Below are 23,257 nucleotides of genomic sequence, written 5' to 3'. Positions count from 1 at the left end.
TTTAAAGGTGGATAGACAGTTGATTGAAATTCAGCTCAGCCAAATTTTTATTGACGACATGGGTTTTTTCCGTGGACAAACATCAATGATCACGAAGGTGTTTGTACATGCATTTATGCGAGCTTTCATGAAAATAAATCATCGATCGCGAAAAAGGTGTCGAAGTCATACTATGGATACCTAGGAAGTATCTGTATCCAGGAAGAGGAGATATAAATGTTCAATGCATAAAAATTAAGGCCACAAGAAGACTACTTGTCCAAAAGCTTTGTCACATAATGAAGACTGATTGTTTTCCTTCAAGTTGTTATACTAATCTTCTATGTTGTGTTCTGATTTTTTTAATTTGAACTTCTTCAAGTTGTTGTGTTGTTGTTGTGAACTTCTATGATATTGACAAGGAGCCTGTTTGCATGGGCTTATGCTTATAAGCTGCAAACAACTTATAAGCTAAAAAAAAATAAGTTGGGGTAGTCTAACTTATTTTTTTTGGCTTATAAGCTGTTTTCAGCTTAAAACAGCTTATAAGCTGCTTTAGATAAGCTAAGTCAAATGGGCCCAATTGTTTTTTTAAGCTTATTTGAAGCCCAAAATGACTTTAAGTTGGCCAGCCAAATACTCAAAAAAGCTGAAAACAGCTTATAAGCAACTTATAAGCCAATCCAAATGGGCTCAAGATATGGAATTAACTGAACTTTTTTGTGTTCCTGTTAAGTTACATATTTAGAATCGATGATAGGCAAATTGATCCTCTAGACCGCGTCTGCATTTATTAGAATTGAAGATATTCGATATCAAGAGTTCAAACTGAACCAATTGACCTCCTGTACGTTATAATAGACGAATTGTAAAGTCTAATTTAGGATTGAACATGGGCAAAATAAATTTATACCAAAAACTGAAAGTAATAGAAAATGGATATAGACAATATTATTATGTGGTTGATATGAATAAACATTACATCAGGGGAAATACTAAATAACTTATATAATAAAAAAACGTTAGACATTATGAGAGGGAGAATTCGGAGGGTTGTTGAAGTCTGTATTATGAGGGGGAGAATCCGGAGGCTATTGAATTCTTTAAGAGCTTGTCCTCTTTCCGCGAAAAGTATAGTGAGTATCCTCTCTATTCTTCTAACGGCCTTGTTGAGTTTTGCAAAGCGTCCTCATAACCTCAAAATTCAGTGTTGCATCAATTGATATCATGTTGCACATCTCTTATGCCAGTTTCAAGACCTCAAAAATTTCATAACAAGAGGCTTATTGTTCACTCTATATAACCCTGAGGAGGTGCTAGAGCTATGCCATGTGGTAACCATTTGGTAGGGCATGTGATAGGCCATTTGGTAGGTCATTTGGTAGGCCACTCGCTAGATCCAAAGTTAATTTGTTATTAGTGAAAATGAATTGGGTAATGAAAGTGTATTGACAAATGAATGTCATTGGATTCGTGCGACGTGTACTTACCGAAAGGCGAAAAGGCACTTTTACATGAAGCAACACCTAATTAGGAGAGGTTTCAAACGTGTGTCTTCTAATAGATTCTAATAAAAGTCTGATACATTATAAGGATCATTGCTAATCTTATAAACTTTCAGGGCCATTCTAATTTTCTGCAAACGTGTCTTCTAATAGACTATATTGATATTCTAATAACCTATCCCTTATAATGATATCGTAATTAACTATCAGGATCATTATAATTTTCTTCGAAAAGGCACCTTTACGTGAAGCAGCACCTTATCAGGAGAGGTTTGAAACATGTATCTTCTAATATACTCTAATGACATTCTAATAACCTATCCCTTATAATGATATTGTACTACAAGAGAAAAGCCCTTTAGCGAGGGGAAATGCAGTCGTTAAAAGTTCAAATCCGGTTGTTAAAAGTCAATAACGACCGGATTTTATCCAGTTGTCGCCGGTCGTTAAAATCCTCGGCGTTAAAAGTTAACGACCGGATTCCGGTCGTTAAAAGAACATTAACGGCGGCCAAAAATCCGATCGCTATATGTCCTTTTTAGCGACCAGATTTTATCTTCGCTAATATGTCAGCCGGTCGTTAAATGTTTTTCACAACAACTACTAATCCATCAATACAAGTACTTTAAACGACCGAAATTCCTTTCATTAATTGTGTGTTACATTCAACACTAATACTTTTAACGGCCAAATTTCCCATCGCTAATGGCCATTTCACCATCTTATAAACCAATAGTAAAAGAGTTGCAAAGACCACATTTCTATTTACTGTTGTAAAAAAAAATTATACAACTGAATAATACACAGACACATCCAAAAATATACTAAATAATTAATATTCATATAAAACTCTATTGTTAATACAAAGAATTAAAAAAAGATATACCATCCAAGTTTTATGGTACCATTTTTATCAACTCCTAAAAGATAAAAATTGCAGTATTTATACATAAGATATTGTCTGTAAACCACCCCTAATATTATAAAAGTCGCCTTGTACTTCAACTTGTTCCTTTCTTGAACGATAGACTCTTCATACTTCAAATTCTTGAGCTGTCAAAAAAAAAAAAAAAACAAGTTCAGTGTACGAAATAGGAAAGAATTCCAAAGAAGAAACATAAGACCTCAGTATATTTACCGGAAAGGATGCGAAAAATTAAAATTTTTAAAAAGCACGTGAACAATAGTATATTTCCTCCGGATAGTTCAACAAAATTTTCCTAAAATAAAGACAAAGAAATGTGTCCTAGACAGTGCCGGAAAAATGAGCCCATATTTATCCAACCCCCTCATGGTTTAACAGCTTGGGGAGTGATATTTTAAATGGGTAAAATTTGGCTTCAGTTCAAATTTGACCTGTAAGAATATGGATAAATATGGCTAAATATAGGTAAAATATGGAAACTGAGAGAACGACCTCAGAATATCTAAATTTCTCTAAAAGTGAAAGAACAAAAATTTAATCTCCTAGTACAAGTTAGTAATTCTAGCTTCAAGAGAATATGAATTAATACATGTGAATTTCAATAGGCAGATGCAACAACAGTGACATGGAAGCAACAATCTAAAGACAGAAAACAAAATTTCTTATGATGAGATATTTTAAAGATAGGAGAAAACTGCTTTTGATAAATCCTATGAAGATTGTTAGCAACAAAACAAAATGGAAGACAATAGAAATCCTGTAAGTATGTCAACAAAACAACAGTAAGCCACAAAACTGATGTTGCAAAAATATGTATGCTTGTTATATTTAATAATATCATGTGTCAACAAAGTTAGACATTGGTAAAACTGCATAGAAGTTAAACTCATTGTTGATAATAAACAAAAAGAATAGTGAGCTCATATTGATGTCACTGCTTTTCATATCGTTGGGACATTTTGTCATCTAGGTGTAAATAACCTTTGGGAGCGGTGCTTCTTGCCTAAACTACTGGACGTTCAAGAAAGCTATCATATGAGAATGAACAGAGAAACACCAACTTATTTCCTAAATATCTAAATAATGCAATTCTTAGAAAACAACGTTGGTCAACTTTTAAAGCTGTAAGACTCGCTACTATGTAAACCATGTGAAGCAGAAGGTGCAAACTTTGTGAACAAATTATTTTCATAAAAGATAAAAAAAAAAAAAAAAAACCTGGTTTTCAAGAGCTAGAACTGGAAAGAACATTAAGCTTAATGAAATGTTGCATCTATTGCAAATAAGAATGTATTCCACCTAAACTTTGAAAAGTGGATTAGGTAAATAAAGCTTTCATTTACTCTAATAAACTATAACTGCTTATTTTTCAAGTATTCTTTTAAGTAGGATGGTCTAACAGCATATATAGATTCATATATGTTTAGCTCTATGGTTTTGATAGTCTTTTGATATATTGACAAATAAATTTCGGTCCAACCAAGTATGTGGTTCTAATTACTCAGAATATTTCTTTGTTTAGGTCGATATAAGAGTTTTTTTTTATAGTCATTTGATATACAATTAATTTCTGGTGATTATGCTGAGAGGCAGTATAATCTGGTGTCTACTGGTGTGGAGATATGATCTGCTAGTTCTAAGGTGGAATTATAGAGAGTATGCAGAAATCCTGCTTCTTGCAGTAGGCATTGGTTGAGAAGTTGGGTCATGGGGAGAATGAACCTTGTCCTGTTGGTTCTGAAGATGGTTGTTGGTGATGGGATGAAATTAAGAACTTACTATCATACTCAAGTCCTATGGGAGGAGAGTATGGTGATAAAAAAAATTCACTAACAATGTTTTATTTTTTGCAGGGCTATGGTCTGTATGGAGATTCTGCAGAAAACCAGGAAACTTTAAGCAACCATGTATCACTGGTGGTGCAAACTTGTTTTGACTTTGAAAACACAACTGATTCCATTGATTCTATCCAATTAGAAAATGATGTGGTGCAGGCTAGAGCAGGTTATCTTCCTATTGATCTAATATCTAGAGGAAAGGATATAGGAATAGATGATTTGCCAACACAAGAGGAAGCAAAGGTTGCAAGAAGCTGTTTTCCAAGATTTACAGCAACTAGACTATACAAGGGAATTCACAAGGGCACAAAATGTGAGTTCAGGGCAATTTTAAGGAGGACAGCTACAGAGATACACAAAGAAAGGAGCAGCATTTTTCATTAGCCTTTTTGGCTATATTTGTAAAGGCTTTCGGATTCGTTTGGAGAAAATTTTATAAAATTAGCCCTAGGCACCAAAATGCCTAGTGGACTTTATTAAAAAAAAAATCTATCCAACTAAGCCTGTGGTTTTCATTATTCAGAATATTTCTCTGTTTTGGTTAATATGAGAGTTTGTATTTTCTACAAAAAGACATGTATCAGGATAATAAGTAGTTGGATGCTGCTGAACTGATTTGGAGCACAACCTAAACATAGGTTTATTGTGTGGTCGACTGTTAAAGGAAGATTGCTAAAGTTGCACATTCCATTGGAAGATTTAAACTGCTGCTTGTGTAATTCTGCTACTTCGGAGACTTCACAACACTTGTTTGTTGAGTGTGTTTGGTTCAAGACTATTAGGTAGGCTTTGTTACAATGGGTTGGCATTCAACTGCAGCATGGACATGTTAATCAAAGTTCTTGCAAGTATAAAAAGGAAGCATTGGAAGCAAATGCAGAAGGAAGTTGTTGCTGCTGTTTGGGGGGCAATGATTTACCATACTTGGATGGCTCGGAATGGGAAATTTTTTCAAGGCTCACATGTACATACAGAGGGAGTGGTAACACAGATAAATAAGGAAATAGTTGATAGATTAACTTTACCTTACTTGTATAAGAAATTGCATAGATGTAGATGAATTATGCAAAAAATACTTGTGTAATTAGTTTGCTGGTTCTGCTGGAGGCTTAAGGTCACTACCAAGTGGGGTGATTTTAGGTTTTCAATCTTTTTGTTTAGTCAATGGTAATATTTACAGTGCTAAAAAAAAGGATAATAAGTAGTTAATTCCTGTCTATTGTGATAGGCATCAGTAGTTGAGAAGTATGATAGACCCTTACCTTAGTTAAGGAATACAACACAAGAGCCTAGCAAATATGAGGAAAGGCCTGCTCCTACAAGTACGCTGAATGTGCACAGTTAAGAGAAATTATACCCCTGCATCAAGGCAGATCCGGTGATCATAAAGGGCCTATAGATATCAACTTGCCCAGGTTCACCAGAGAGGCTAAGTGTGTACTTTCTCAGAAAACTCTACAAGGGGTAATATCACCAGAGTTTGAACCTAAAAGCAATAGACCTTCTATGATTTCCGAACAAATTATGTGTCTCGCTGAAATAAACAGGACTCCTACATACATTTACTTGCACCTAGTGTTTACACCAAACTGATAACTGCAAGCCGTGTGTCTTGCACACATACACACATGTATTCTCACTTTAGTTTTTAACGGCTAAGGTTATATTTCTTGGTTTGGAATCATTCTGAAGCATAGGCAACATAAGTGTTAGTTATAACTAGCAGAAGATTTAGCTACAATTAACGAAATTTCCCTAAAACTTTCTAACTAATGAAAAGAATTTCATATAGCATTGCAATAATTTCATCACACAGAAAAAAATAAATTCAATCTACTAACCTGTTAAATGATTCAATCTATTGATCATTTGAAGATGATGGTGATGAAGGCTGACCAAACACTGCACTTGCAAGCCATTCATATTTACTCTCTAGCTCATCCATGCGTTCACATTTATTCTCTAACTCATCCATGCATCTTTTTAGTGATTCATTTTCTTTTTCACTTGCATTCAACTTATCTAACAAGGTAGCCTTTGAAGAGTTACCACCTTTCAACTCTTTAGCGGTTATCCCACCACCAAATCCAACTACATGACTCTTATGTTGAGGTCCAAAGCACTTTTCTACGACTTCAATATTTGTAAGAGACGAATCAGATTGAACCAATTTTTGGATTTCAGCCTATAACATAAAAGAAAAATTAAAATAATACAGCACATCAAGTAAAATGATGTAAAATGAAATTTATCACTAAACATACATATTTTGCAATTGTTTCAGGTTCGACAAGCTTGTTATCCTTCTTACGAGTCTGGAAGAACATAGTATCCATGCTTGGTGGTTTACTATCTTTACCTCCCTTCGCATATAAACAAACAGGTAAAATCAATCATTTTAACAAAGAAGGAGCTTCTTAAAGGATTTCAAGATTTACTTATCAATTCATATGTAATCTGTCTAATAGGCTTACTACCCGTACGATGAGGCATTCTCAACTTAGACCTATTGACGGAGTTTCTTGTACTTGTTTCCTATATTAACAACACACCATCAAAATTATAGTCAGCCACTAAAAATAACATGTTAATAAATAGCAGCTATGAAGCCATACCTTAAACTTGTCACTTAAGAAATGCTCCTTAACTAGCCATTCCCAATCACTCTCGTTTATCTCCCTTGGCACATCTTTTAGAGCATCGCGGAATGGCTTAGACTTCATATTATTATGCAGTGATCCTCTCCAGTTATTCCATAACCTTCTCATATGTTGTAAGACATGTTCTTTTTAATCATTCATGTTGTCACAAACAAATTTATCCTAAAATATTTCACAAGTATCATTTCCATGCTATCATGAAGGATGGATTACGAGGTTCAAGTAGTTTTCATGAAAATTAAAAGTATTAAAGCATAACATGCAGGACATTTAGGAATGAAATAACAAATACATATTTAATATGAGCACAAAAGGTGGTCTTCTTTTTAAGGGCATCTGGAAGAATTACAAGCTTCCCAATGGAAAAGAATATGGTAAAGAAAAGATATAACATGATGATAAAACCCTCTATTGAAATATTTCAATCAGCGATCACAATTGCTAGAGTTTCTGGAACCTACCTGTACAATTTAGTTGACAATGCTACCAATGATTAACCATGGAAACTTACAAGCAAAGCCAAGGAAGAAGTCTCTATAAAAGGATGAGTTCAAGAATGACTGATGCGAATTTATCTTAACATCGCAAACAGGTAGCTGAACAAACTGGAACGGTAGGTTTGCAATATCAGGCTATGTTATGTAAATCATGAATCAAAATCAAAATTTCAGGTAAAATAGAAATATACAATTTAACCAACCGTGTGCATCCAGTTCAGCCACTACCCACTACATTGTCTATAGACGGTCAGGGTACTTGGCTATAATGTTTGTCACGACACAATTGGATAACTATGTCTGTCACAGTTCAGTTGATAAAATTTCACCTTATGTGCAGAACCAAATAGTCAATATATCACCATCATCTAGCTTGAAAAAAATTAAAAAAAAGTAATGCTCTAAATTCTTACAGTAACAGCATTCCACATGTGTTCTAGCTTATCTTCTTCGATGTCCTTCCAGGAGTGTACCCGCAATGGGCACATATTACGATCACGAACTAAAATACCCAAGTGTCTCACAAACGATGTAGCATGCTTCCCAACAGCTCGATTCTGGTAAAACGTGACGCTCAACTTTTCTCCAGGTTTGAGTCTTGCAACATTTTTACAAATGTTCTTTCCTCTCACCTTTTTTGCTTTGTCAGATTCACGAGGACCTACAACTTAATTTATGTCAGATATAAAATAGAGTTTCATTACACTAACAACAACAAAAATACAATTCGAGACAAGAAAAATACTTGTTTCATTTGTGTGAGTATCTTGCATCACTTGAACTTCTGTAGAGAGGGACACATCATCTTCAATTTGATCAAAACTAGGAGGTACAAGGATATTATTCTGTGATGGCTCATGTTGATAAGATCTGGATGCATTGAAGTTTTTACTTTGGCCAATTGGAGTTTTTTGTTCAGCCATTACTCTTACGGAGCCCGAAGGTTTTAACCTTTTCCCTCGTCTACTTGCTAAGGCACCAGGTGGAATGTATGCATGCTTATTAGTCTTGAAAGTTGATCCCATTCCAGAGTTCTCAAATTTTGATGGATTCATGTCAACCTAAAACAAAAATGGTAGAGTAATTGTAAGTTTCACCTAACAAGAGAAAAATCATTCAACAAATTTTCATTACTAAATTCTCAACATGGCTTCTCTTAACATGTTACTTCTAGATATAGGTGACAATTGTTAATACATCTGTTCAATTGGATGATAAACTGTCACGACCCGGCTAGGGGGCCGCGACGAGCACCCGGTGCTACCCCACCCGAGCACCCCCTTATCGTATATAACATAACATCTAGGTGAACCATAAGTCAATTCGTGGTTTTCTTATTGTTAATCATATTAATCCCATTAGACGAACATCATCATTTAACATATCATAGGCATCTATGCCACATCATAAGTACAAGGCCGACGTGGCTAACAAAAGATATACAAAACATGGGCCGACATGGCCGAACATCTCTACCCACATACACATGACCACGAGCCTCTAAGAGTATGACATATCGTATAAGCGGGACAGGACCCCGCTATGCCCATAATTATATACACAAAAGAATAAGTACCCAAAAGCTACGGCTCCGAAAGAAATGGAGCTCTGCTATGCAATCTCTGAATAAGCAGCTATTGATCAAGTCTGTCTCCTTGTGCACCTGCGGGCATGACGCAGCGTCCACAAACAAAAGGAAGTCAGTACGAAAAATGTACTGAGTATGTAAAGCATGATCAACATCGATATATAAGCATAATGAACAATATATGAAATAGCATATGAGGGGAGACAATAATATCATCGTCATAGTACTTACCTGCCTTTCGTAAGACTTTCCATTTTTCATACATATTAGTACACCTACGTCATCATCCGTATCCCATAATAGTACTCGTACCATACTTGTGCTCATATTCGTATACATGTCCTTATTCGTATTCTTATACATAGTCTTATCACATTCATATTCATATTATATACATAGTCATTTCATATACATAGCATACCCGACCTCATAGGATCGGTGTCTTATACATGCTTGGCCAACCAAGGCTCAAGGTCATACATACCTGACCCTACCAAGGCATCAGGGTTATCCGTACCATCTGCAGAGGTGTGCGCGCGTTTCGTAATCGTACACATACTTTATACATAGTCATATACATATAGTCTTACCCGGCATCCTAAGCTCGGGGTCTTATCATAGCCCTTCATAGGCATACATATGCATATATCATAGCTCGTAAGCATCTCTAATCTCATTTTACTCTCATCATCATTACTATCCTCATCATTATCGTTACATCTACATTATAGACTTACTCGTCATACGAGGAACATAGTATAATCATAGTACATATCAAGGGTCGTGAGCTTATGAGCTCGGAATGTCAACCATGTGAAGATAACATACTCATATAGAGGAATTAGGAATTTGGCCAAGAACCATGCCTTATGAAAGAAGGGTTAGCCTTACATACCTTTCCGTCGAACTATTCTACACATGCATGTTCCCTTCCAATGCTAGCGTTTATACCTTCATTAATATCATAATAATGGCCATTAGTCATTCACATCATCCACATTATCTAGATTCCTCAATTTGCCTCTAATTCACCCACATTCATGGTCATAACATCCAACTTCGTCCATTCGTCTAAAGTGTCTAGTTCATGATCTTAATACCATTTATAACACATTCATATCACAACACAACAACATTCATAACTCAATTCAAACTATTTCTCAAAATGTCACTATTCATCATTCATGACCTAGTTGACCACATTTTCTACAATCCATGTATTTTAATTCTCCAATACCTTAAACATCTTGTAAAAATCATGAATCTTACCTTAGAAGTTGTAGGAACAAGCTTTGGTTGATAATACTCCTCTTTGAGCAAAACCCTAGTTTTTCTCCATTTGTATTTTTTTGACTTGGATGATCCTTGATGATTTCCTTATCCTTGATTCACTTGTCTTAATGTTAGTGATGGCTTATAATCCTTGAAAACTCATATAATAAATGTAGAGAGAAGTTTTAGAGAGAAGTGGTGTAATGTTGTAATGAAATAAAATAAGTCTTGATCCTCATATTTAATGAATTGGAAAATCTGTGCTGGGTGAACAGTGATCGTCCATGGAGGTTTACGGTCCGTATTTCAGTTTACGGACCGTCCCTCGTGGTCGTCTTTAAGCTTAAGCAGGACCAGAAACTTTGGCCTGCATGCATGGTGATTTACGACCATGGTTTACGGGCCATAAATCACTTTACGGTCCGTCCACCAGGTCGTGGTTAGCCATTTCCTCGGCTGGCAGAAAGTTGAAGTTGGGCATTCCAGTTTACGACTTCAAGTTTACGGACCGTATTGCACTTTACGGTCCGTATTTTGCACTATACGACCACTGGGCAGTTTTGCCAACTTTCAATTTTCTCATTTCTCGACTTTTCATTCTAATCATCCACATCCCTTTACATACATTTCCCATGAAACATTATACACTCGCACTCCTCACACACATCATTAGTTCATTTACTTGCGTACCAACGGGAAATTTTCCGAGGTGTAACATTCTACCCCCCTTAGGATCATTCGTCCTCGAATGTTAAAGCCTTGTGGAATTCTATAAAAATTTCGCCAGAGTTTACTCTGTAATGTGGCACTACCACCCTGCCACAACAACCAACAATAACAATGCCTCACAGGGCAATAATACAACAGCACTAGAAATTTGCCCACACATGACCTGAATGTATAAAAGGGAAAACATGCATACCTTATGATTTTGACGTCTCATCTTGGACTTCTTCCAAGGGATGAAATAAATGTGGGTATTTGGATCGCATATTCTCTTCCGCTTCCCATGTCATTTCCTCTCGATTGTTATTTCTCCACATAACTTTAATTGAGGCCACTTCTTTGTTTCTAAGCCTCCGTACTTCCCTATCTAATATGGCAATGGGTATTTCATCATAAGTTAACTTTTCTGTCACTTGAATATCATTCACTGGGACGATCCTCGTAGGATCTCCAACACACTTCCGAAGCATCGAGACATGAAATACTGGATGGACTGACTCCAAATCTGGAGGTAGATCTAGCTCATAGGCCACTTTGCCTATTTTGCGCACAATTTCGTATGGCCCAATATACAGGGGACTGAGCTTCCCCTTTTTGCCAAATCTCATCACGCCCTTCATCGGCGACACTTTCAAGAATACCCAATCTTTCACTTCGAACTCTAAGTCTCTTCGACGATTATCCGCATAGGACTTCTGACGACTTTGAGCCGCTAGCAACCGATCTTGTATGAGCTTAACTTTCTCTATTGCTTGCTGGTCCAAGTCTGGCCCTATCAACTTAGCTTCTCCGGTTTCAAACCACCCAATTGGGGATCTACACTTTCGCCCATATAAAGCTTCATACGGTGCCATTTGAATGCTAGAATGGTAACTGTTATTGTAAGAAAACTCATTGAGTGGCAAATGGTCATCCCAATTTCCTCCAAAATCTATCATACATGCCCGTAACATATCTTCAAGAGTCTGAATAGTACGTTCAGCTTGCCCATCGGTCTGGGGGTGAAATGTCGTGATTTGGCGCACTTGGGTCCCTAAACCTTCTTGGAAAGACCCCCAAAACTTGGCTGTAAACTGAGTTCCTCTATCGGCGATAATATATACCGGAACGCCATGGAGTCTCACTATCTCTTTAAGATAAAGCTTGGCATAATCTTCTGCCATATAGGTCGTTCTGACCGGTAAGAAATGCGCTGACTTTGTGAGTCTATCCACGATCACCCATATAGAATCATATTTACGTCGAGAACGGGGTAACCCTGTAATGAAATCCATATTAATCACTTCCCACTTCCAAGTTGGGATTTCTATAGCTTGCAATAAGCCACCCGACTTTTGGTGTTCTATCTTCACTTGTTGGAAATTAGGACACTGAGCTACGAATTCCACTACGTCTTTCTTCATCCCATTCCACCAATATATAGTATTAAGATCATGATACATTTTCGTCGCTCCGGGGTGAACGGAGTAACGGGAACAATGAGCTTCTCTCAAAATCTGATGGCGTAGACCTGCCACATCGGGAACACATAACCTGCCTCGACATCGGAGAACTCCGTCTTCCGAAATGTCAAATGATGACTCCTCCTTCTGAGGGAGTGTATCTCTGTACTGCATTAGCATGGAATCATATTGTCGCTCTTTTACTTCCGCAACTAACGACGAAACTGCTGAATTCTGAATAGTAGCTCCGCTGCTACCTGAGTCCACCACTCGGACTCCTAGGCTAGCTAACTACTGAAGATCACGGGCCATCTCTTTCTTTTCTGGTCGTACATCACTTAGACTTCCCATCGACCTACGGCTAAGAGCATCAGCCACAACATTTTCCTTTCCGGGGTGGTACAGGATTTCAACATCATAGTCTTTTAGCAACTCTAGCCATCGTCGTTGCCGCAAATTCAACTCTTTCTACTTAAAGATGTACTGGAGACTCTTATGACCTGTATAAATATCCACGTGGACACCATATAAGTAATGTCTCCATATCTTTAAAGCATGGACCACCGCAGCCAATTCTATGTCATGGGTAGGATAATTCTGCTCATGTTTCCGTAATTGTCTAGAAGCATACGCAATCACCTTACCATTTTGCATCAATACACAGCCTAGCCCGACGCCTGAAGCATCACAATAAATAACATATCCTTCCAATCCCTCTGGAAGTGTCAAGACTGGGGCTGAAGTCAGTCGGTCTTTCAACTCTTGGAAACTACGCTTGCAAGCATCTGTCCATTGAAACTTAACTGACTTCTGAGTCAACTTGGTGAGCGGTGCAGATATAGAAGAGAAACCCTCAACAAATCTTCTGTAATAAACTGCTAAGCCCAAAAAGCTACGAACCTCCGTAGGGGTCGTGGGCCTTGGCCAAGTCTTCACTGCCTCAATCTTTTTGCTATCCACTCGAATACCGTCAGCTGTAACAATGTGGCCCAGAAATGCCACTGAGTTCAACCAAAACTCGCATTTGGAAAACTTCGCGAATAACTCTCGGGTTCGAAGAACTCCAAGGACAATACGCAAGTGATCCGCATATTCTGCATCGGATCTAGAATACACTAGGATATCATCGATGAATACAATCACGAATAGATCCAGAAAAGGCCTGAATACATTGTTCATTAAGTCCATAAACACTGTCGGTGCATTAGTTAGCCCAAACGACATTACTCGGAACTCGAAATGGCCATATCTTGTTCTGAAAGCTGTCTTAGGGATATCTTTCTCCCTAACTCTTACTTGGTGATACCCGGACCTCAAATCAATCTTTGAAAACCATTTGGCACCTTGCAATTGATCAAATAAATCATCAATCCTCGGGAGGGCATACTTGTTCTTAATTGTCACTTTATTCAATTGTCGATAATCAATGCACATTCTCAAGGAGCCATCCTTCTTCCGGACGAACAATATGGGTGCTCCCCACGGGGATGAACTAGGCCTAATGAAGCCTTTTTCAAGAAAGTCTTTTAATTGCTCCTTCAACTCTTTCAACTCTGCGGGTGCCATCCTATAGAGAGGAATAGATATGGGATTAGTGTCTGGCAACACATCAATCGCAAAATCGATCTCTCGCTCGGGAGGAAGGCCTGGAAGCTCTTCCGGGAACACATCCGGAAATTCGTTCACTACCGGAACTGACTGAAGAGTCAGCGACTCAGCTTCTACATCTTGAACTCGTACTAGGTGATAAATGCACCCTTTCGTGATCATCTTCCTTGCCTTTAGATAGGAAATAAACCTACCTTTTGGTGACGCCGTATTTCCTTTCCATTCTAAGACTGGTTCTCCCGGAAACTGGAAGCGAACCATTTTCATTCTACAATCAACATTGGCATAGCAAGAAGCCAACCAATCCATGCCCATAATGACATCAAAACCTACCATCTTTAGTTCATGCAAGTCAGCTATAGTACGGTGGTCACATATCACGACTACACAATCTCTATACACTCGGCTAGCTATCACCGATTCGCCAACGGGCGTAGACATCTCAAAAGGTTTGATCGACTCCGGCTCGACTATAAACCGACCCGCAATATATGGAGTAACATAAGACAATGTGGAGCCCGGGTCAATCAAAGCATATACATCATGAGAGAATACCGATAATATACCTGTGACTACGTCAGGAGAAGACTCATGATCTTAGCGTCCAGCCAAAGAATAAATACGGTGCTGAGAACCGCTAGTACTGGGGGCTCTCCCACTGCCTCTACCATGGCCAGCTGGCGCATGTGAACTTGGCCCCGTAGGGCGTACAGATGCCGAAGATCCGGCTACCAACCCTGATGGCTGGGTCCTACCTCTACCATGTACTGAGGGGCAATCACTCATAATATGGCCTGGCCGACCACATGAATAGCAATCATCTGAACGAAAACGGCATCGACCCCAATGCATCTTCCCACACTGGGAACACGGTGGTACGGGTGGCCTTGACTGGCCCAAATCACTTCTGAACTGAGGTCCTGTATAACTCGGACTCGACCCTGAACGAGCAGATCTATCAAGGCCCTAGCCTGAAAACCGTGGAGGTGGACTGGTCATAGAATAGCCTAAATGGCTGGGAAGCTGCTGTCTGTGTCCACCCCTGGACTCGCTCCTCGAACCTGAAGGTCTAGCTCTCTTGCTATGTCCCCTATCTTGCTCACGTTCATTTCTGCGCTGTTGTAGGTGTTCCTCTAATTCCTGAGCATGTGCCTGAATGCGTGCAATATCCATGCCATCCTGAAGGGACGCAGTTAAGCATTTATCCATCAAGTGTGGCCCTAGGCCTTTCCCAAACCGGTGCACCCGATCGCCCATATCCGCTACCATGGCCAAAGCATACCTAGCCAAGGAATTGAAGCGGAGACTATACTCTGTAGCACTCATGCTACGTTCCCTCAGATTCAAGAATTTATCGGCCCTAGCTCGCCGAACTTCTGGGGGCATATAATGACGGAGAAAAGCGTCAACAAACTCTTGCCATACCGGTGGAGGTGGATTGGCTCCCCGCGAAGACATCCAAACCGTATACCACTGGATTGAGACATCCCTCAATCTATATGACGCTAGCTCCACCGATTCGGTGTCTGAAGCATGTATCAACCGGAGCGTCCTTAGCATACCATCAATAAAGTCCTGGGGATCCTCCTCCATATTCGACCCAAATAATTCCGGGGGTTTCAAAGCAATGAAGTCACGGGCCCTTGCACTAACAGCCCTGTCACCTATCCCTGCGCTTGGCCTCTGAGTCTGGGCCGCAACCAACTGAGTCAACAAATTAATAGACTCTCTCACGTCTTGGCCCAAAGCATTCGGTGGAGGAGCTGGAGCTGGGGCTGAGGCTCCCACGTGCTCCTCGGTAATAGGCACTGTCTGGGACTCATCTTCCTCTACTACCGGTGGCGGTGCTCTTTCAGCCCGCTTTTCTGCCACCGTCTTGCCCTTTTGGGCTGCTGTAGCCTTTTTCTTTTTAGGCATCTCTGAAATACACAACACACGATTTAGGAACAAAAATTTATTACATCATAGCTCTATCGCACGATTCTTATGAAGAAAGAAGGTCATATATTCCTAAAATGTCCGCAGCTTCTCGTTTATAAGTGTGGCGCGCAACACACCCATAACCAAGACTCTACTAGACACGGCTCGTAGACACATCCTAGGACTGAACTGCTCTGATACCACTTTTGTCATGACCCGGCTAGGGGGCCGCGACGAGCACCCGGTGCTACCCCACCCGAGCACCCCCTTATCGTACATAACATAACATCTAGGTGAACCATAAGTCAATTCGTGCTTTTCTTATCGTTAATCATATTGATCCCATTAGACGACCATCATCATTTAACATATCATAGGCATCTATGCCACATCATAAGTACAAGGCCGACGTGGCTAACAAAAGATATACAAAACATGGGCCGACATGGCCGAACATCTCTACCCACATACACATGACCACGAGCCTCTAAGAGTATGACATATCGTATGACCGGGACAGGACCCCGCTATGCCCATAATTATATACACAAAAGAATAAGTACCTAAAAGCTACGGCTCCGAAAGAAATGGAGCTTTGCTATGCAATCTCTGAATAAGCACCTATGGATCAAGTCTGTCTCCCTGTGCACCTGCGGGCATGACGCAGCGTCCACAAACAAAAGGACGTCAGTACGAAGAATGTACTGAGTATGTAAAGCATGATCAACATCGATATATAAGCATAATGAACAACATATGAAATAGCATAGGAGGGGAGACAATAATATCATCGTCATAGTACTTACCTGCCTTTCGTAAGACTTTCCATTTTTCATACGTATTAGTACACCTACGTCATCATTCGTATCCCATAATAGTACTCGTACCATACTTGTGCTCATATTCGTATACATGTCCTTATTCGTATTCTTATACATAGTCTTATCACATTCATATTCATATTATATACATAGTCATTTCATATACATATCATTTACATAGCATACCCGACCTCATAGGATCGGTGTCTTATACATGCTTGGCTAACCAAGGCTCAAGGTCATACATACCTGGCCCTACCAAGGCATCAGGGTTATCCGTACCATCTGCCGAGGTGTGCGCGCGTTTCGTAATCGTATACATACTTTATACATAGTCATATACATATAGTCTTACCCGGCATCCTAAGCTCGGGGTCTTATCATAGCCCTTCAAAGGCATACATATGCATATATCATAGCTCGTAAGCATCTCTAATCTCATTTTACTCTCATCATCATTACTATCCTCATCATTATCATTACATCTACATTATAGACTTACTCGTCATACGAGGAACATAGTATAATCATAGTACATATCAAGGGTCGTGAGCTTATGAGCTCGGAATGTCAACCATGTGAAGACAACATACTCATATAGAGGAATTAGGAATTTGGCCAAGAACCATGCCTTATGAAAGAAGGGTTAGCCTTACATACCTTTCCGTCGAACTATTCTACACTTGCACGTTCCCTTCCAATGCTAGCGTTTATACCTTCATTAATATCATAACAATGGCCATTAGTCATTCACATCATCCACATTATCTAGATTCCTCAATTTGCCTCTAATTCACCCACATTCATGGTCATAACATCCAACTTCGTCCATTCGTCTAAAGTGTCTAGTTCATGATCTTAATACCATTTATAACACATTCATATCACAACACAACAACATTCATAACTCAATTCAAACTATTTCTCAAAATGTCACTATTCATCATTCATGACCTAGTTGACCACATTTTCTACAATCCATGTATTTTAATTCTCCAATACCTTAAACATCTTGTAAAAATCATGAATCTTACCTTAGAAGTTGTAGGAACAAGCTTTGGTTGATAATACTCCTCTTTGAGCAAAACCCTAGTTTTTCTCCATTTGGATTTTTTTGACTTGGATGATCCTTGATGATTTCCTTATCCTTGATTCACTTGTCTTAATGTTATTGATGGCTTACAATCCTTGAAAAATCATATAATAAATGTAGAGAGAAGTTTTAGAGAGAAGTGGTGTAATGTTGTAATGAAATAAAATAAGTCTTGATCCTCATATTTAATGAATTGGAAAATCTGTGCTGGGTGAACAGTGGTCGTCCATGGAGGTTTACGGTCCGTATTTCAGTTTACGGACCGTCCATCGTGGTCGTCTTTAAGCTTAAGCAGGACCAGAAACTTTGGCCTGCATGCATGGTGATTTACGACCATGGTTTACGGGCGGTAAATCACTTTACGGTCCGTCCACCAGGTCGTGTTTAGCCATTTCCTCGGCTGGCAGAAAGTTGAAGTTGGGCATTCCAGTTTACGACTTCAAGTTTACGGACCGTATTACACTTTACGGTCCGTATTTTGCACTATACGACCACTGGGCAGTTTTGCCAACTTTCAATTTTTCTCATTTCTCGACTTTTCATTCTAACCATCCACATCCCTTTACATACATTTCCCATGAAACATTATACACTCGCACTCCTCGCACACATCATTAGTTCATTTACTTACGTACCAACGGGAAATTTTCCGAGGTGTAACATAAACTATCCCGCCAGAAAGTTGTTCTTCTATGTGTGTGCCTATGGAGTGCACGTGTGCATAAACAACCAATAGAACTCGAAAAGCCAGATTTTGCATGTGACTGGTAGTTGAAGTAGAGAAGATCAAGATCAAGAAGAGAAGTATGAAAGTTCTGTTAATTTTCTTCTTTTTTCTTCCCAAAAGAGAGATAGGATGCATTGAATGGAGTCAGGGAACCAAAACAGTAAGGCCCAATCCAGTGAGTTTTACAGAGAATATAGAAGAATAGTCAATGAGAAAACAAATAATAGCAGAATCATTACCAAGCAACAGTAACATTTATATCCTATACAAGCAATAACAACGAGAAAACAAATAATAGTAGAATCACTACCAAGAAACAGTAACATTTATATCCTATACAAGCAATAAGGACAATGAAATTACAGCTGAGACACAGGAAAGGTTGAAGTTATGGGACGTACATAAACCAGTGTAATATAAGTAACGAAAAGCTAGATGAAGAGATGAAATCCAACTCATCGAGCTAAACATAAAACAGGAAACTAAAGTAAGAGGAAAGTAACCTAGAGAATTAAATTAAACACCAACTCCTATTTTACGAGAAATCACCTGGAATTTTTACACGATATATTTGCATTAAAATTCTAAAATTAGAGCCACCTAAAAATTGAGGCAATAATGAAAAAGCCATGGGAACATCCCTACACCATTCAAACAACTCTTTACAGAAGAAGGACCACGTTGCTAAAAAAGCTTTGACAAACTTTCCATTTAAACAACTGAATGGACTAGAGTGAAATAGCAAAGATCATAGACTAATGCCTTGATCAAGTTAACCTGATCCAAATTTTATGCAATAGATCTGAAGTGCCTGTGCACATCACGATACACTGATACTCCAGTGTCAACAAGCAAAATGTTAGGGAAGTGAAGTTCAATACATGTTTTCTATTTTCTTTATGACCAGAGAAACTATAAGAAGGTTTTCGATAGTTGTTCTACATGTCTTACGTAAGTTTAAAGCTCTATAGTTCCTTCTAGCCTTTGACATAGTTGATGCCATGAAGTATAGAGTGTTACAAATTCATTAGTTAAAACAGGTAACAACTCCTTTTAAAAAAAAACAGTTCAACATCAATCAAACAAGGTTTAGGAATATGCAGACTGAAGCGCGTCATCTATATTTGATAATAAAGGCAATAACTCATACCTTTTCTGCCAACAATATCTTACTGTTATTGTTTAACTTAGCATACATCATATGTTTAATCCACCAAACAAATAAATATAGCCTAGGCAAAAATCATTACAGCCAATGATCATAGGGCACTTCAGTAATAGAAACCAGTCAGAGAACCATGAAGGAAGAACTTGAAAATAGAAATCAAAACATGAGTATTTTTAGGATCCAACTTAACACCATAGTAAAAAAAAATGAGAACTCAGAAACCAAACATGAGTACATAGTGACCAAATAAAATATCCTTTACTGCAAACCATAAACTGAAACTTGTAAAATCAATAAATTACATCGACCCCAATGAATTCTTTGTGAGATACTAACAACCCTCCTAGTAATTGCTTCAGCTAGCTATTCCACACCCAACTACTTCCTAGATTCCTGGTAGATCCTCTAAATAATCTTCCTCTTTTTCCCCAACATCAAAAGAATCACGAGGTTGAACCTTTCGTACAACATGCCAGCCTTTATTCGAAAGATCGTTAGCATAGAATACCTATGATGCTTGGTTGGCTAATACAAAAGGCTCATTTATTTTCAAAAACCATTGGCGGTTAACACTTACGAAGCCATATTTATCTACTTTAATTCCCCTTTCTTGGTCAAACACATCAAACACATCAAACCACAAACATCGAAACAACACCACTCTTCTTCCCCTAGTAAATTGTAATTCAAGAATCTCAGTTAACTCTCCGTAGTAATCAATATTTTTATTCTCTTCATCAGTTTCACCAACTACAACCACCCCGCAATTTTGAGTTCTCAAACATGTATCATGGTCTTTCACGTGAAACCTATATCCATTAGTAACATAGCCTTTGAAACTTGTCACATATGGTAGAGGACCACGTGACAATGAGTGCAAATATTTTATTTTCTTACTATCAAGTACATAGTTTAGCAACTACTATTCACAAATCGGTTTGACAAACAAAAATTCATAATTGCTCACCTTTATTTTTAACCAACTAACGAATTGTCTATTCCATTCGATATCTGAATTGTTTTTAGACGTATCAACTGGAATTTGTGAAAATTCTCTGCAAAGAATTTGAAGTATAACATGTCATTTTTAGTAAGAAAATATGGAAAAGGTAAAAGTAAATTATTTGAATGAGTCATTACATACTCGAGAAATGGTTGAATTTCATCACAGTTCTTCAAAATATAAAAATGTGCCTGCTCAAATTCAGATGAATCAAGAACGCCCGCTGTGTCGACACTGCCTAAAAAATTTCCAGGTTGAGAAAAAACTGCTAAACCTCCATCAGATTTAATAGCACCACCATCATAATTCCGTTCATTGCGATTAAATTTTGTTTCCTTCGTATGCAAATACCTTGAACATAAGGTCATACATTCAGTTGCTAAATATCCCTCTGCAATGGAGCCTTCTGGGCAAGCCCTATTACGAATAAAAGACTTCAAAAAGTATAGCCATCGCTCCACTGGATACCTCCATCGATATTGAATAGGTCCCGCAATCTTAGCTTTATTTGCTAAATGAATTGGCAAGTGGACCATGATATCAAAAAATGCAGGAATGAAGACCTTTTCTAACTTGCACAGAGTTATAGGAATTTGGGCTTCTATTTGCTCTAGCTCATCTACTCTTAAGCATTTCGCTCCAAGCATGTTGAAAAATATAGACAACTCAATAAGTGGTTCAAGCACAGATTTGCAGAGCATACCGTGTATCGCAAGTGGGAGTAAATGTTGTAGAATAATATGGCAATCATGACTTTTCAAGCCTGAAAGTTTGCGATCTTTCAGGTTGACACATTGAGAAATATTTGATGAAAATCCATCTGGGACCTGTAAATTCTTTAACAAAGTGAAAAATTTATGCTTTTCTTCAGGAGACAATGTGTAACATGCAGTTGGTAACTCATATTTATCCCCCCTTTTTATCGGATGCAATTATTTCTTTATGTTCATTGCTTGCAAATCCATCCGAGAAATCAATGTATCTTTGGTTTTTCCATTCACATTTAAGATTGTCCCCAAAATATTATCACATATATTTTTCTCAATGTGCATCACATCTAAATTATGTCGCAACAATAGTGTTTTCCAATATGGAAGATCAAAGAAAATACTCTTCTTATTCCAATTACCACCCCTACTATCATGTGATATTTTGGTCTTCTTCTTTGGATCCTTTGATAGTGTTATCCCATCTAAATCAGCCACTTGATCAAGTATGTCATTACCAGATAGAATTTTTGGTGGTTTTTTCCGCTCCATAGTGCCATCAAATGAATCTTTATCGTTCCGCCAATTGTGATTAAGAGGAAGAAAGCGTCTATGGTGCATATAGCACTGTTTTTTACCATTTTCCAACCTAATTGAAAGAGTTTCTTTATTGCAACCTGGGCAAGCCAATTTTCCTTTGGTACTCCATCCCGACAAATTTGCATACGCTGGAAAGTCATTAATGGTCCATAACAAAGCTGCATGTAACATAAAATTCTGTCTAGTTGACGTATCAAAGGTCTCAACTCCAGTTTCCCATAATTCCTTTAATTCCTCTATCAAAGGTTGGAGATAAACATCAATTGCATCTCCGGGACTTTCAGGACCAGGAATAAGCATCGATAAAATAAAATTTTCTTGCTTCATGCATAACCAAGGTGGTAAATTATAAGGAATAAGTACCACAGGCCAAATGCTATAGGGAATTTTGGAACTTTTAAATGGTTGAAAACCATCACTAGCAAGTCCAAGTCCAACATTACGAAGCTCGGTGGCAATAGATGGGTGAAGTTCATCAAGTGTCTTCCATGCTACTGAATCAGCCGGGTGCCTCATTATTCCATCATCAACTCTTTCATCAAAATGCCATCTCATCAAAGAATTTGTTTTCGAGGACATAACCAATCTTTGAAGTCTGGGCATTAGAGGAAAATAACGTAAAATCTTGCATGGTATCTTTTTCCCACATTTAGATTTTGTCTCCCCGTTACGTTTATCCTCCTTCCATCCAAATGCGCCACAAACTTTGCAAGACTCAAGAAACTTATCATCCTTCCAATATAACATGAAATTGTTCTTACACGCATCAATCTTCTTGTAAGAAAGACCAAGGTCCCGAATTATCTTCTTTGCCTCGTAATATGAACATGGCAAGTCTGATCCATCAGGTAATAAATCGTCCTTCAGCATCTTCAACAACATTGTAAATGATGCATTACTCCAATGACCAATACTTTTAATATGAAGCTATTTAACCATAGCAGAAAGTTTAGAAGCTTTTGAACATTCGTATAATGGTTGCTCAAAATCCTTTAACAGGCTATAGAATCGTTTTGCTTTAGGATTTGGTTCCTCCTCAACAAAATCATCACTACTGGTGTTCATATTATCTCTATTGAAAGAGGGGTGTAAATCCCTTAAGATCTCAGGTATTTCATTGTCACGACCCAAACCCCGTGGGCCGCGACTGGTACCCTAACTGGGCACCCATACGTACC

The 23,257-nt window shown here is 38.3% G+C and overlaps 2 protein-coding genes across 2 annotated transcripts; both read right to left on the bottom strand.

Annotated features, from left to right (window-relative positions):
- Positions 1-2,161: 2,161 nt before the first annotated feature.
- Positions 2,162-6,988, bottom strand: LOC132602292 (uncharacterized). The gene is made up of 4 exons (XM_060315209.1): positions 6,863-6,988; positions 6,512-6,782; positions 6,089-6,432; positions 2,162-2,537 (listed from the first exon to the last, which is right to left on the bottom strand). Exons 2-3 carry the CDS (start codon positions 6,581-6,583, stop codon positions 6,106-6,108), a joined length of 399 nt encoding a protein of 132 aa, XP_060171192.1. The 5' UTR covers positions 6,584-6,782; positions 6,863-6,988; the 3' UTR covers positions 2,162-2,537; positions 6,089-6,105.
- Positions 6,989-7,805: 817 nt separating this feature from the next.
- LOC132601528 (uncharacterized) lies at positions 7,806-21,473 on the bottom strand. Its single transcript, XM_060314607.1, has 4 exons — positions 20,914-21,473; positions 20,737-20,824; positions 8,150-8,465; positions 7,806-8,065 (listed from the first exon to the last, which is right to left on the bottom strand). Exons 1-4 carry the CDS (start codon positions 21,471-21,473, stop codon positions 7,806-7,808), a joined length of 1,224 nt encoding a protein of 407 aa, XP_060170590.1.
- Between the last annotated feature and the right edge of the window lie 1,784 nt (positions 21,474-23,257).

This window comes from Lycium barbarum, chromosome 7 (genome assembly GCF_019175385.1).
Source record: "Lycium barbarum isolate Lr01 chromosome 7, ASM1917538v2, whole genome shotgun sequence".
In the NCBI taxonomy this organism is placed as follows: Eukaryota; Viridiplantae; Streptophyta; class Magnoliopsida; order Solanales; family Solanaceae; genus Lycium; species Lycium barbarum.
This window is presented reverse-complemented; position numbering and strand designations above follow the sequence as displayed.